The 12292-nt window shown below is 37.7% G+C and overlaps 1 protein-coding gene across 1 annotated transcript in view; it reads right to left on the bottom strand.

Moving 5' to 3' along the window:
* LOC120635187 overlaps nt 1–12292 on the bottom strand; it is a 107382-nt gene that overhangs the window by 12268 nt on the left and 82822 nt on the right. The window contains exons 4-6 of the mRNA XM_039906121.1: nt 2753–2957; nt 1866–2041; nt 529–705 (exon numbers count right to left, since the gene is read on the bottom strand). Coding sequence (XP_039762055.1) covers nt 529–705; nt 1866–2041; nt 2753–2957 — 558 coding nt within the window. The remainder of the gene's footprint in view (nt 1–528; nt 706–1865; nt 2042–2752; nt 2958–12292) is intronic.

The following is a 12292-nucleotide window of genomic DNA, read 5'->3' as shown; positions in this document are numbered from 1 at the left end:
AGAGTTTTGTTAGGATTTTCAGTAAGGTTTTTGCAGTTTCGGAGGTTTTTAGTAGGATTTCGCTAATGTTCTTTGTGTTAAGTGTATTGTTATCTCAAGGTAAGTCCTTACCCTCGTTTCCTGCGTGCTACTCACCTTTCTGACGCTGAAGTGACGCGAATTCCACAAGTGTTTTGATTTAATTATAGGAAGACTTATCGGTAAGGTTTTTGTATGATTTTCAATAGGGTTTTTGCAGGATTTTCAGGAGGGTTTTCGGAGAGTTTTAAATAGGTTTTTTTTTTTACTTGTATTTGCATTTCAAGCCTAGTACTTAGCCTCGTTTCCTGTGTGCTACTCATCTTTCTGACGCTGAGGAGCGATGAAAATTCCACAAGTGTTTTAATATAGATAGATTTTTATAGGATTTTCAGTAGGGTTTTTGTATGATTTTCAATAGGGTTTTTGCAGGATTTTCAGGCGGGTTTTCGAAGGATTTTTACGGGCTTTTTTTTACACTTGTATTTTCATCTCAAGGCAAGTACTCACCCTAGTTTCGGGCGTGCGCCGCGCTTCGCTGTCGCTGGAGCGCGAGTCGGGTGAGCGGGATCGGGACCGCGATCGCGGAGCGCGTCGCCGCCTCCCTCGCGGGCGACCTTTCAGCTTGGGTGCGAGGTGGTTGCACACGAACTCGTGTCCTTCCAGCTCCGGGTACTCAAACGTGTCCTGCAAATTCAAATTCAAAAATGTTTCACTCATGTAGACCTTATTACAGGCACTTATGAAGTGTTCATACATTTAACGTGTAACACTAATGTTAGTGCAAAACTAAAGCTAGGAGGGTTCCAAACGCGCCCTGGTCTAAGAAGAGTCCACAACAAACTTAGCCAGGTTTTTTTGTTGTTATCACCATCTCACAGTCTAGTTTAGTCAGAGCAATTCATACGCATCCTTTTTTATCATACATGTAATCCTTAATATTATTATAGGATTTTTCTATAAGCTTACGTTTTATATAAACTTTGAACTTATTGAGAGACATCTCAAGGATTTCATGTGGTAATTTGTTGTTATAACTGTCATGATTTTAAATATATTATTAAGTTTGTCTGGTTTCAAATATATTAAGATGTTATTGTAATTTTAAAATAATTAAGTAAGTAGTTTGATTAAAAATATTTGTATATTGACTTTTAAAAATAAAAGGATTTCGTCTGAGTTCGCGTGGTCTGTTCGGTATTCATTCGGGTCAGTGATGGGGAGGGGATTTGAGAGACCGAGCGGAGAACGCGATGTTCGAAGCGGCTTGATTATTTTTAAAACACTTTGATTGGAACTTCGGAACCGAGAGGTGGTGTTAAAGAGTATATTAATTTAGCTTGTCTGTAAAGTGAACTCAAATATATATTATTTACTGGTATTGGATACGGTGTTTTCATTTTATAAAAATATATAAAATTACCCTTAAATGAATTAATAATTTTATGCAGCCTAGTAAACTGCAGTACAAGTTTATTTTTACTTCTAATATTTATATTAATATTGTTACTGCAACCGAGCCGTCTCGTTAACTTTATATATACCATATATACAGTGGAGTGCAGTCTCGTACTGGAGATTTTCTTCATTTTATATCATCTGCATACCCTGTGCATACCCTCTATGTACGCCACTAGCGATGTGGGTATTGTTGTAGTATATTTATATATTTATTATTAATTTTTGTTTGTTTATTTCAATTTCTTTATTTGCAGATTGAGTTACATAGTTTATGGGTTATTAAAATAGTGGTAAAATCGCCATCAAAATTTGATTTCTTAAAAACTATGTAAATTCTTATCCAGCTATCTTTATGCTAGCCGTGCTGGGGTTAGAAGCGTCCTCACCTTGCAGTACAGTATTCTTGTGTTCCTGGTGGGCGCCGCGTAGCCGCCCAGCGCGGCCACCAGCGAGTCCCGAAGCCACGCCGCCTGGATGCCCTCCAGCCGCGCCAGTAACGCGCGGTAGCGACAGTATCGCGGGTAAGAAAACACAACCACGCCCGGCGCCGCAATGTCCACATCTGTGAAGATACCAGCAGGTTGTTCACAGCTGATAACTTGAGTAGTTCTTTATATCTTTAAACGAGCAATTCTTGTATATTTATATACATATATACATACATGGTGTAAAATCGTCAAACACTTTCATCCCCTCTCCCAAAGGAACAGAGCTTAATGTCAGGATAAAAAGTATCCTATATTACTTCTAACACTTCCAAGAATATGTGTACAAAGTTTCATGAGGATCGGTTAAGTAGTTTTTGCGTGAAAGCGTAACAAACAAACTTATATTCACATTTATAATATTAGTAGGGAAGGGATAGGGATAGGGATTGTGGGAGGAGACCCGTGCTCTGTACTGGGCCGGTAAACGATGTGATGATGATGACTGTGATGTTATAGATTTTTAATAGTGTTTTGACGGCCGATTGGCGCAGTTTGCAGCGACCCTGCTTTCTGAGTCAAAGGCAGTGGATTCGATTCCCACAACTGGAAAATGTTTGTGTGATGAGCATAAATGTTTTTCAGTGTCTGGGTGTTTATATGTATATTCTAAGTATTAATGTATATTATTCATAAAAATATTCATCAGTCATCTTAGTACCCATAACACAAGCTACGCTTACTTTGGGGCTAGATGGCGGTGTGTGTATTGTCGTAGTATATTTATTATTTATTTTTGTGCAATGTAAAATGCAATTAAATTGAAATTGGACTGTGCAGCTACTCACTGACGGCGTTCTTCTCTCGGTCGACGTCGCTGAAGTCCATGCGCGTGTGGTGCAGTGGCGCGGAGTCCTGGGGCTCCGTGGGCGGAGCGCAGGCCCCGCGCCACACTGCCCGCAGCCCCCAGCGCCAGCCGCTACCGTCGCACACCCAGCTCAGCAGGTCCTCTGCCCGCAGCACCACCTTGTCGTTGATCGCCAGCACCTCGTCCTGCAACGACAGCGTTTACACTTAAGTTCAAAATTCTCTGTCCATTCAAAGAGCACAAAATAGAATCCTCAGAACGATTGCAAATGCTCCCTGGTTTACACGCAACACTGAGATCCATCATTACTTAGGAGTGCCAACAGTAATCGATGAAATTGATAGCTATAGCCCCAAATATCGGGAACGCTTGGTATAACACCCCAATCGACTGGCACACACACACATCTGAAGACTTGAGGACAATGGCCCTCATAACTGTCAATGTTAATAAGAACTTTAAAAAAATCTTCTAATAGTCTATCGACTGATTGTAAATGACAAAAAAAAAAAAGTTCAAAATTCAAATTCCAAATTTCTTTATTCATGTAGGCCTATTACGGGCACTTACGAAGCGTTCATACGTATATGTTTATATAATTGTAATTGTATTGTGGAACTTTGAAAAAGTAGATCGAAACTGCAACGTTTACTACTAGAGTCGCTATAAGATAGATGTGAAAGGCATATAGTAATTTCGGCATCGACGCGACGGTAGGAGAGCCGTAGCTTAATTCGAGAGTCGCAGGTTCAAATCCTGTCGGTTCCGAAATTTTAAATTTATAAAATTGTAAGGGGATTGTGATTAATTCTTTCCAAATGCGCCCCACAACAAACTTAGCCGGGTGTTCTTTTTGTTATCACCATCTCTCATTGCCATTTGAAAATATTTAAGAAGCAACCTGGTCGGAGCAATAACTAATGACAAGGTTGCTTGGAAGCATCCGGCTCCGCTTTCATCTCTCACAAGATAGAAAAATGAATGTTAAAATGTTGTAAATTGTTGATGTTGGAAAAGAGCAACTGCTGAGTTTCTTGCCGGCTTCTTCTCGGTAGAACCTGCCTTCCGAACCGGTGGTAGAGTCACTACACACGGACAGACTTGACGTTTCAAAAGTGCTTGTATTAGGCCTACTTGAAATAAATGAATTTTGAATTTTAACTTACACCCAAGCATTTTTATCGTTGACCTAATCCTTTATACTGTAATATGACCCTTCTATAAGCTCTCTCTTTTTAGAGACATCTCCAAGATATCAACTGGTAATTTGTTCCAAATCATCATATCAGATTCGTCGACGGACATCCGGTAGCTTCGGTTTCGGGGCGCCATAACGGTCCCTGGTGTAAACAATAGTTATATGCTTATACTGAATTATCAGAAGTGGGAATAAATCCGGTCGATCGTGCGAACTGTGGAGGGTGGGGGAGGGAGGTGATCCAGGGGCGCACTCGCTAATTGTTTATTAAAATATCTATACTGATATTTTGATTTTCGACTTATATTTTTGATAGGTTGTTTTTTTTGTACCTGTTTTTATTTTTCTGTAAATTTTAAATTACTACTGAGATTTCAGCCTGAAAAAATAATTGTACTGGATAGAAGCAGGCGTTACTATACGGAATTCCGTGGCTCTGCTGAAATGCTTAATTTTCATTATAACCCGGGTAGGAGATAAAAATTATATCCTGTACGGTCAATATATAAACTTAAATCACGTGAGTCCCTCCGTGAAAAATTAAAAGAAATAGGTATACTTACGGTAGCCTCACAATATATTTATAACAATATAGTATTTGTAAGACAACATATTAGTCTTTATAAACAAAAAGTGGATATAAACAGTCGACTGGTCAATGGTCATAAATTAGTGACATCTGCATATCGTCTGCGTAAGGTACAGGGATCATTTGTGGGATTGAGTATACGCTTTTATAATGTGATTCCTAAGGTAATTTTGGACCTACCAATGCATAAGTTTAAAGAATGTGTTAAAACACATTTATTACAGCGAGGTTATTATTCAATTGATGAGTTTCTTAATGACAAGGTTGCTTGGAAGCATCCGGCTCCGCTGTCATCTCTCACAAGATACAAAAATGAATGTTAAAATGTAAATTGTTAATGTTGGAAAAGAGCAACTGCTGAGTTTCTTGCCGGCTTCTTCTCGGTAGAATCTGCCTTCCGAAGCGGTGGTAGAGTCACTACACACGGACAGACTTAGGGCTACTTGAAATAAATGAATTTTGAATTGTTTTTGAATCCCCAGATCATATCCCCACTACGACTACTGCCTTCTGTGTCCGACACTTGATCCAACAAATTCAAATTCAAATTCAAATCTTTATTTGCGTGATTGCAGGTTAAAAAATTTAATCTTATAATAAAACATAACAAGTTACGTGCTACAATCTGCCATTCTATGGCATGCAAATTATAATAAAACCTTACTTTAGATTAGAACAACTTTCATAATATTATTTTTTTGTTATATTGTTTATGGTATACCGCTGGTATACAATATATCCTTTAAGGCTATTTTTATTATTATTACTATATACCAGCGGGTCGCATTTAGTGCGAACAACAAAAGTGTATTGCGAGTGCGGCCCTGTTGCTTTCTAAACGAAGGGGCGAACTAAAATTGCTTTCAAATAAGTAACCACCTCGCGGCCCTATTCTGTGAACGATCCCGTTTTTATATCGTTTAAAAATTTAAAACCGATTTTATGTTTGGGTCTTTGAAGTAAAACTCCTAGAGCGCGACTAGGGAGTAACTCAGATTTTTTTTCTGACGGAAGTAACGCTTACGTCAGACGTCTGTGTAGTTTCCGCTATTGAAAAATAATAATTTGAATTGGTCGTAAGTATATGTCATATACTCCACGCTTCTTGACTTATACGCCAGCTAGTGGCAAATGACATAATCAATTAGGATTATAATTTCCAATATTTAAAAGCGGATCAATTGTAAATAGCATTTAGCAGCAATTTTCTACTTTCAATTATTCTATTTAACAAATGAAAATATTTATAAAATAAGAAAGTGATATTTATGAATTTTAAATAGAATATATAATGAAATAGTGAATATTAAATGAAGTGGCGGGGTCCCAGGGACATTTTACTCTTTCATAAATAAATAATCATAAAAGTTTTACTTCAATCGCGCGTAAACGTTACACGCACACACTTTTTTTAATACACGTGTAGATTCTCGTAAAATCTTTGAGCTGTCTGTACAAAAGTTCATAGTTTATATTAAGCTAAAGCTTATAGAAAAGTCTTATTACAGTACACCTAAAGGATTACCAATTTGAATTGCGATAAAAACAACACAGTTGGCAGTAGGCACTGTCTCTAAATGTTTACATTTAGACATTCTTTATCCAACCTTATAAAAAAAACCCTTTCACAGCGCGAAATACAGTAATTTTATTTTTTAATAAATAAATATACCTACTACGACAATACACACATCGCCATCTAGCCCCAAAGTAACCGGTAGCTTGTATTATCGGTACTAAGATGACTGATGAACATTTTATGAATATAATACACATAAATAAGAAATCGCTACGAAGCGATAAGGCTACCAAATACTCTCTTGCTTTGTATTTATATCTCCGTAACCACTTTTTTTTTTCTTTGGTGTACAATAAAAGTGTATTCATTCATTCATTCATAAATACTTATAATATACAGATAAACACCCAGACACTGAAAATATTCATGTTCATCACACAAACATTTTCCAGTTGTGGGAATCGAATCCACGGCCTTGGACTCAGAAAACAGGGTCGCTGCCCACTGCGCCAATCCGCCGTCAATTATTGATTGTTTTTTATTAATTTCAGTTTTAGCTTGTCCACAGTTATTTTCCAGAATAAGTCATCCAATTTATGCCGGCGCGGCGTTCCGAGAACGTTGGAAGTAATTCCACCTTGTAAGCGGATAGCTCGGGAGATTGTCTGTTTGTTTGTTTGCGTTATATCTCATCATCCTCAACTTATTGATGTCCAACTCGAATCAAGAGCATAAGCCCACCACGCCTATTGTACTTATATAATGGCCGACTGGCGCAGTGGGTAGCGACCCTGCTTTCAGAGTCGTGGCCGTGGGTTCGATTCCCACAACTGGAAAATGTTTGTGTGATGAACACGAATGTTTTTCAGTGGCTGGTTGTTTATCTGTATATTATAAGTATTTATGTTTAATAGCTGACCCGTGCAACTTCGTCTGCACCAAATCGGTTATTACCGGAAAAAACAAAGAAAATTACATTTTCTAAAAATGAGTCATAGCTAGATCGATTTATCACTCCCCAATCCCCTGTATACTAAATTTAATGAAAATCGTTGGAGCCGATTCCGAGATTCCAATTATATATATACAAGAATTGCTCGTTTAAAGATATAAGATTATTTATAAAATATTCATCAGTCATCTTAGTACCCATAACGCAAGCTACGCTTACTTTGGGGCTAGATGGCGGTATGTGTATTGTCGTAGTATATTTATTTCTTTATTTATATTTGTTATTTTGTTTCTTATTTGATTATTTTGTTACATTTTGTTACTGTACCCTACGTTTCGGTCGGAAAGTTGATAAATCCGAAAATTGCACCTTCCGGGTTTGAACCCGGGACCTCCCAATTAAAAAAGCTCATCGCTGCGCCGGATATATATTTTTTTGATTAACTATACGGCTACGCGATCACAGCCATTTTATAATATTATTAGTGTCAAAAATAGTCATTAGAACAAACAGCAAAACCGTATATATATACGTAACAAACCAATATACACACACACAAACCGTGTATATGTATATAAACATGTGAACCGTGTTTGTGAGGCTAACAAGGTGACTTATACGGCGTGCTCCGAATTTAAACTTGCTCAGTATGATTTAAAAAAAAAATTATTTCAATAACGATTTTTCTCTGAGCACTTTAGAAACGTCAAGTCAAGGTTTGGAAGGCAGATTACTGAGCAGAAACGGCCAGAAACTCGCAAAAAACTCCATTCCAACATCAACTATTTTAAAAATTCCATCTGTTAGGAAATGAAAACGGAGCCGGCCGCGTTCAAGCAACCATATAATAAAGAATTTTTTCAATTTTGCAGTATTTCGCTATAATAAATATGCATATAAACACATAGTTTCTTATGCAAATTTAAAATCAAAATTTCTTTTAATTGTAGGCCTATCACAGACACTTATAAAGCGTTCATACATATATGTTTACATATTCTTTAATATTATAACAGGATTTTTCTGTAAGCTTACGAAGCGACAATACCGCCGGTTCGGAAGGTAGATTATACCGAGATCGACGATGGGTTATGAGTTTAATTTAACTGCATTACTGTAACTTGTAAGTGTAACAGTGGGTAGGACTTCAACTTAACTTTCGGAGGGGCCGAGTTTGGATCCCAGCACGCACCTCTTAACTTTTCTTATTTAGTTAAGTTAAAATATAACTTGCTTCAAAAGTGAAGGAAATCATCGTGAGGAAACCTGCATGCCTGAGAGTTCTCTATAATGTTCTCAAAGGCGTGTGAAGTCCACCAATCCGCAATGAGCCAGTGTGGTGGCTAAGGCGTCAAATCCTTCTCATTATGGGAGCAGACCCGTACCCTTAATCGTCCTGTAATGGATCGATATGATAAATAAATAATAAATATGCTACGACAATACACACATCGCCATCTAGCCCCAAAGTAAGCGTAGCTTGTGTTATGGGCACTAAGATGACTGATGAATATTTTTATTGAATTATATACTTATAATATATGTACATATAAACATCCAGACACTGAAAAACATTCATGTTCATCACACTAGCATTTTCCAGTTGTGGGAACTGAACCCACGGTCTTGGACTCAGAAAGCAGGCAGGCGGCCCACTGCGCCAATCGACCGTCAAACGACACGTTATGGGTACTAAGATGACTGATTTATATTTTCATGAATAATATACATAAATAATTATAATGACCGCTAACATTTTAGCCAGCTACCATCATAGACTGCATCAGCACTTACCACCAGGTGAGATTGCAGTTAAGGGTTAACTTTTAAAGGGATAAACAAAGTTGCAAGAAAACAGATAAAACTCTGAACACCCTGTACATGCCACACGCACACACGCTCATACGGAATTGATAGCGAAGCGATCTATTCGGTGCAACAACCCTGGGCGAGGGCTGCGTGCACAATGGAGAGCCGGAGTTATATTAAACTTGCTGCGCCCCGCGGTTTCACATCTATCTATATATTTGACGGCCGACTAGCGCAGTGGGCAGCGACCCTGCTTTCTGAGCCCAGAGCTGTGGGTTCGATTCCCACAACTGGAAAATGTTCGTGTGATGACCATGAGTGTTTGCCAGCTTGCCTTCAGAACCGGTGGTAGACTCACTACAAACAGACAGACTTGACGTTTCAAAAGTGCTTATATAACGCGTACTTGAAATACACGAATTTTGAAAGAAGATGTATACTACGTTCACCGTCTAGTCCTAAAGTAGCTTGTGTAATGGGTACTAAGATAACTGATGAATAATTTTTATGAATATTATACAAAAAATATTAATTTACAGATAAACACCCAGACACCGAAAAACATTCATGTTCATCACACAAATATTGTCCAGTAGTGGGAATCGAACCCACGGCCTTGGACTCAGAAAGCAGGGTCGCTGCCCACTGCGCCAATCGGCCGTCAAAGATGGTACGGAACACTTCGAGAGCGATTCCGAAACGCGCTTAGACAGTTTTTTTCATTCGTAGTTGGTAAAGCGATTAAGATGTACGCCGCGTAACCGGATTTTAATGTTAACGATTAACCAAGAATCGATTAACATAATTATGTATGATATTTGTTTTATGTAGTGACAAGGCCGTGACTTCGCCCGCTTGTTTCCGATAAAAAGAATTAAGATCATTCAGAAACCGCGTACAGGACTAATATGTGGCGTGCACCGGGTTTCTTTCCAGGGTATGCATACAGCAAGAAATTGCATATAATGGCAAAAATTCTCCTCCTTTATGAGCTTTATATCAATATTAGGCTAGGCAGTGCTTTTGTGAATGTATGAAGTGCACGCCACTGCCAGGTGATAAACATGTTTGACGGCCGACTGGCGCAGTGGACTGCGAACCTGCTTTCTGAGTCCCGCTTCGCCGGGCTAAATTTTGCTTTATTTTATTTAAACAATAAACTTACATCATTAAATTTTTAATTTAAGTCTCATAATATATTAAATCATTTATTTCTCTCCGTATTCATTCTCTTCTCGAGCGGGTGAAGATCATTATCTACACCCATGTACACCCAAAAATAGAATATCATCATAGTAAATAAAAGCTGTATTTGACAGTTCAAAAATAGGAGTGCTACGATCGTCACCAAACTTTACAGGATTACTCGCCAGGTCAATCCGGAGATTCCCTGAAAGTTTCATTAAAATCGGTCCAGCCGTTTCGGAGCCTATACGGAACATACCCACACACTTTCTCTTTCATATACATATATAGATAGATAGATTATAAGTATTTATGTATATTATTCATAAAAATATTCATCAGTCATCTTAGTATCCATAACACAAGCTACGCTTATTTTGGGGCTAGAAGGAAATGTGTGTATTGTTAAAAATAAAAAAAAAGTCAAGGGCTAACTTATAGCAGGATAAATAAAACAAACAAACAAACCATTCGCTTTTATCATATTAGTATTATTAAGTATGAATTGAATTAGTATACTTAATATGTAGGTCGTATTAATTATTTTTTTCGGTGCCTATCGTGGGAGTTTTTATTATGTGAAAACATTAAAAAAAAAAAAAAATAAGGCGTGGCGTCTTTGTTTATTTACTGTATTACCCTGCGGTGCTGGCCCAGCGGGTAGGACTTCGATTTCACTTTCGGGGGGCCGAGTTTGAATCCCAGCACGCACCTCTAACTTTTCTAAGTTACGTGCTTTCTAAGCAATCAAAATATAACTTGCTTCAAACGTCCACCGAGCTGGCCCAGTGCGGATTGGTATACTCCACACACCAGTGGCGTGCACTTCATACTAGCACAAAAGCAATGCCTACCCTAAAAAATTTAGAACATAATATAATAAAATAAAGTCTCATAAAGGTGAATTTTTCCATTTCATGCCATCTACCTTCTTTATATATACCATACCCTGGTCAAAAACGCTGTGCACGCCACTGCACACACCTTTGAGAACATTATGTAAAGTCAAAGTCAAATATTTCTTTTTTCAAATAGGCACTTTTGATGCGTACATAACATGTAAAATGACATAGAAGTGAGTTGATGGCGATAACTGAATGGGTCAAGCTACGAGGGTTCCAAACGCGCCGTAGTAGGGATATTTCTTTTAATTTCCCTTATTGATAGTAATTAACGTTATTAATAAGAAAGAATTGTAATAAAATAGTTAGTTCTCTTTACTTTTAAGTTGACGAATCTACTTATCGCCATCAACTCACTGCTATGACATATTTTATATGAAAAGTATTTTATTATTTAGATATAAATAATAAAATACTATGTGAACGCGTCTTTAGCGACATAAATTCTCAAACGCAAAATGGCGTCGCGGGGTAGCGGGGCGGGCACAGGGCCGCAGCCAGTCCTTATTTAACCGACTGCGGAAGTGTTATTAGGAAATCTACGTTTGTTTGTAAGTACAGATGGTAACGTTATTTAATGTATTTTATATCTCAAATAAGCCAGTCGCCACGACGCCGTACGCCAGTCGCAGTACGCCAGTCGGCCGTCAACAGTACTATTACACACAAAAGTAATGTCGTATTTTTATATCACATACCTAAACCAATGAAGTCTCCGCAACTTAGTTACACATAAACGATAACATTAACCACAATTGCTTAAACAACAAAATTAAAAAAAAGAAAAAGAAAAACTTTAAAGCTTATAACACTTATTTTGCCATAATTATCTTCCTAAAAGTGCCAATTTTGACGTGAAAAATGACCGTCTCACAATATTTGCTGTTAAAAGCGAAAAGTATTGCACGCATGATATAAAAAAATATTTGCCGAATGTATATTATATTTATATATTTGTGTAATGTTTATATCTCATTTATTGCACCACCTGCCTCTTTTCTAGGTTTGTTCCTTGTACGTCTTTGGTTGGCTGGAAGAAATCGCTTTGTAGCGATAAGGCCACCAAATTGTTTTATCTTGCTCTATGTATATATCTCTGTAACTACTTTTTTCTTTGGTATACAATAAAAGGGTATTCATTTATACAGCCATTAGTTCCCATGTAACTCGCAAAGTATTTTCATCCCTCCCAGTGGCGTGAACTGGGTTTCTTACCAGAATATGCATAATGCAGGAAAACCGAATTAAATGGCTAAAATTCTCCTCCTATACGAGTTATATATCAATTTTAGGGGTAGGCAGTGCTTTTCTGCTTGTATGAAGTGCCACTGCCCCCCCTCCTGATATTTTTGCACTGATTCAGCGA

This window comes from Pararge aegeria, chromosome 26, assembly GCF_905163445.1.
Source record: "Pararge aegeria chromosome 26, ilParAegt1.1, whole genome shotgun sequence".
In the NCBI taxonomy this organism is placed as follows: domain Eukaryota; kingdom Metazoa; phylum Arthropoda; class Insecta; order Lepidoptera; family Nymphalidae; genus Pararge; species Pararge aegeria.
The sequence above is the reverse complement of the archived record's forward strand: the minus strand, read 5'-3'. Positions and strand labels throughout refer to the sequence as shown.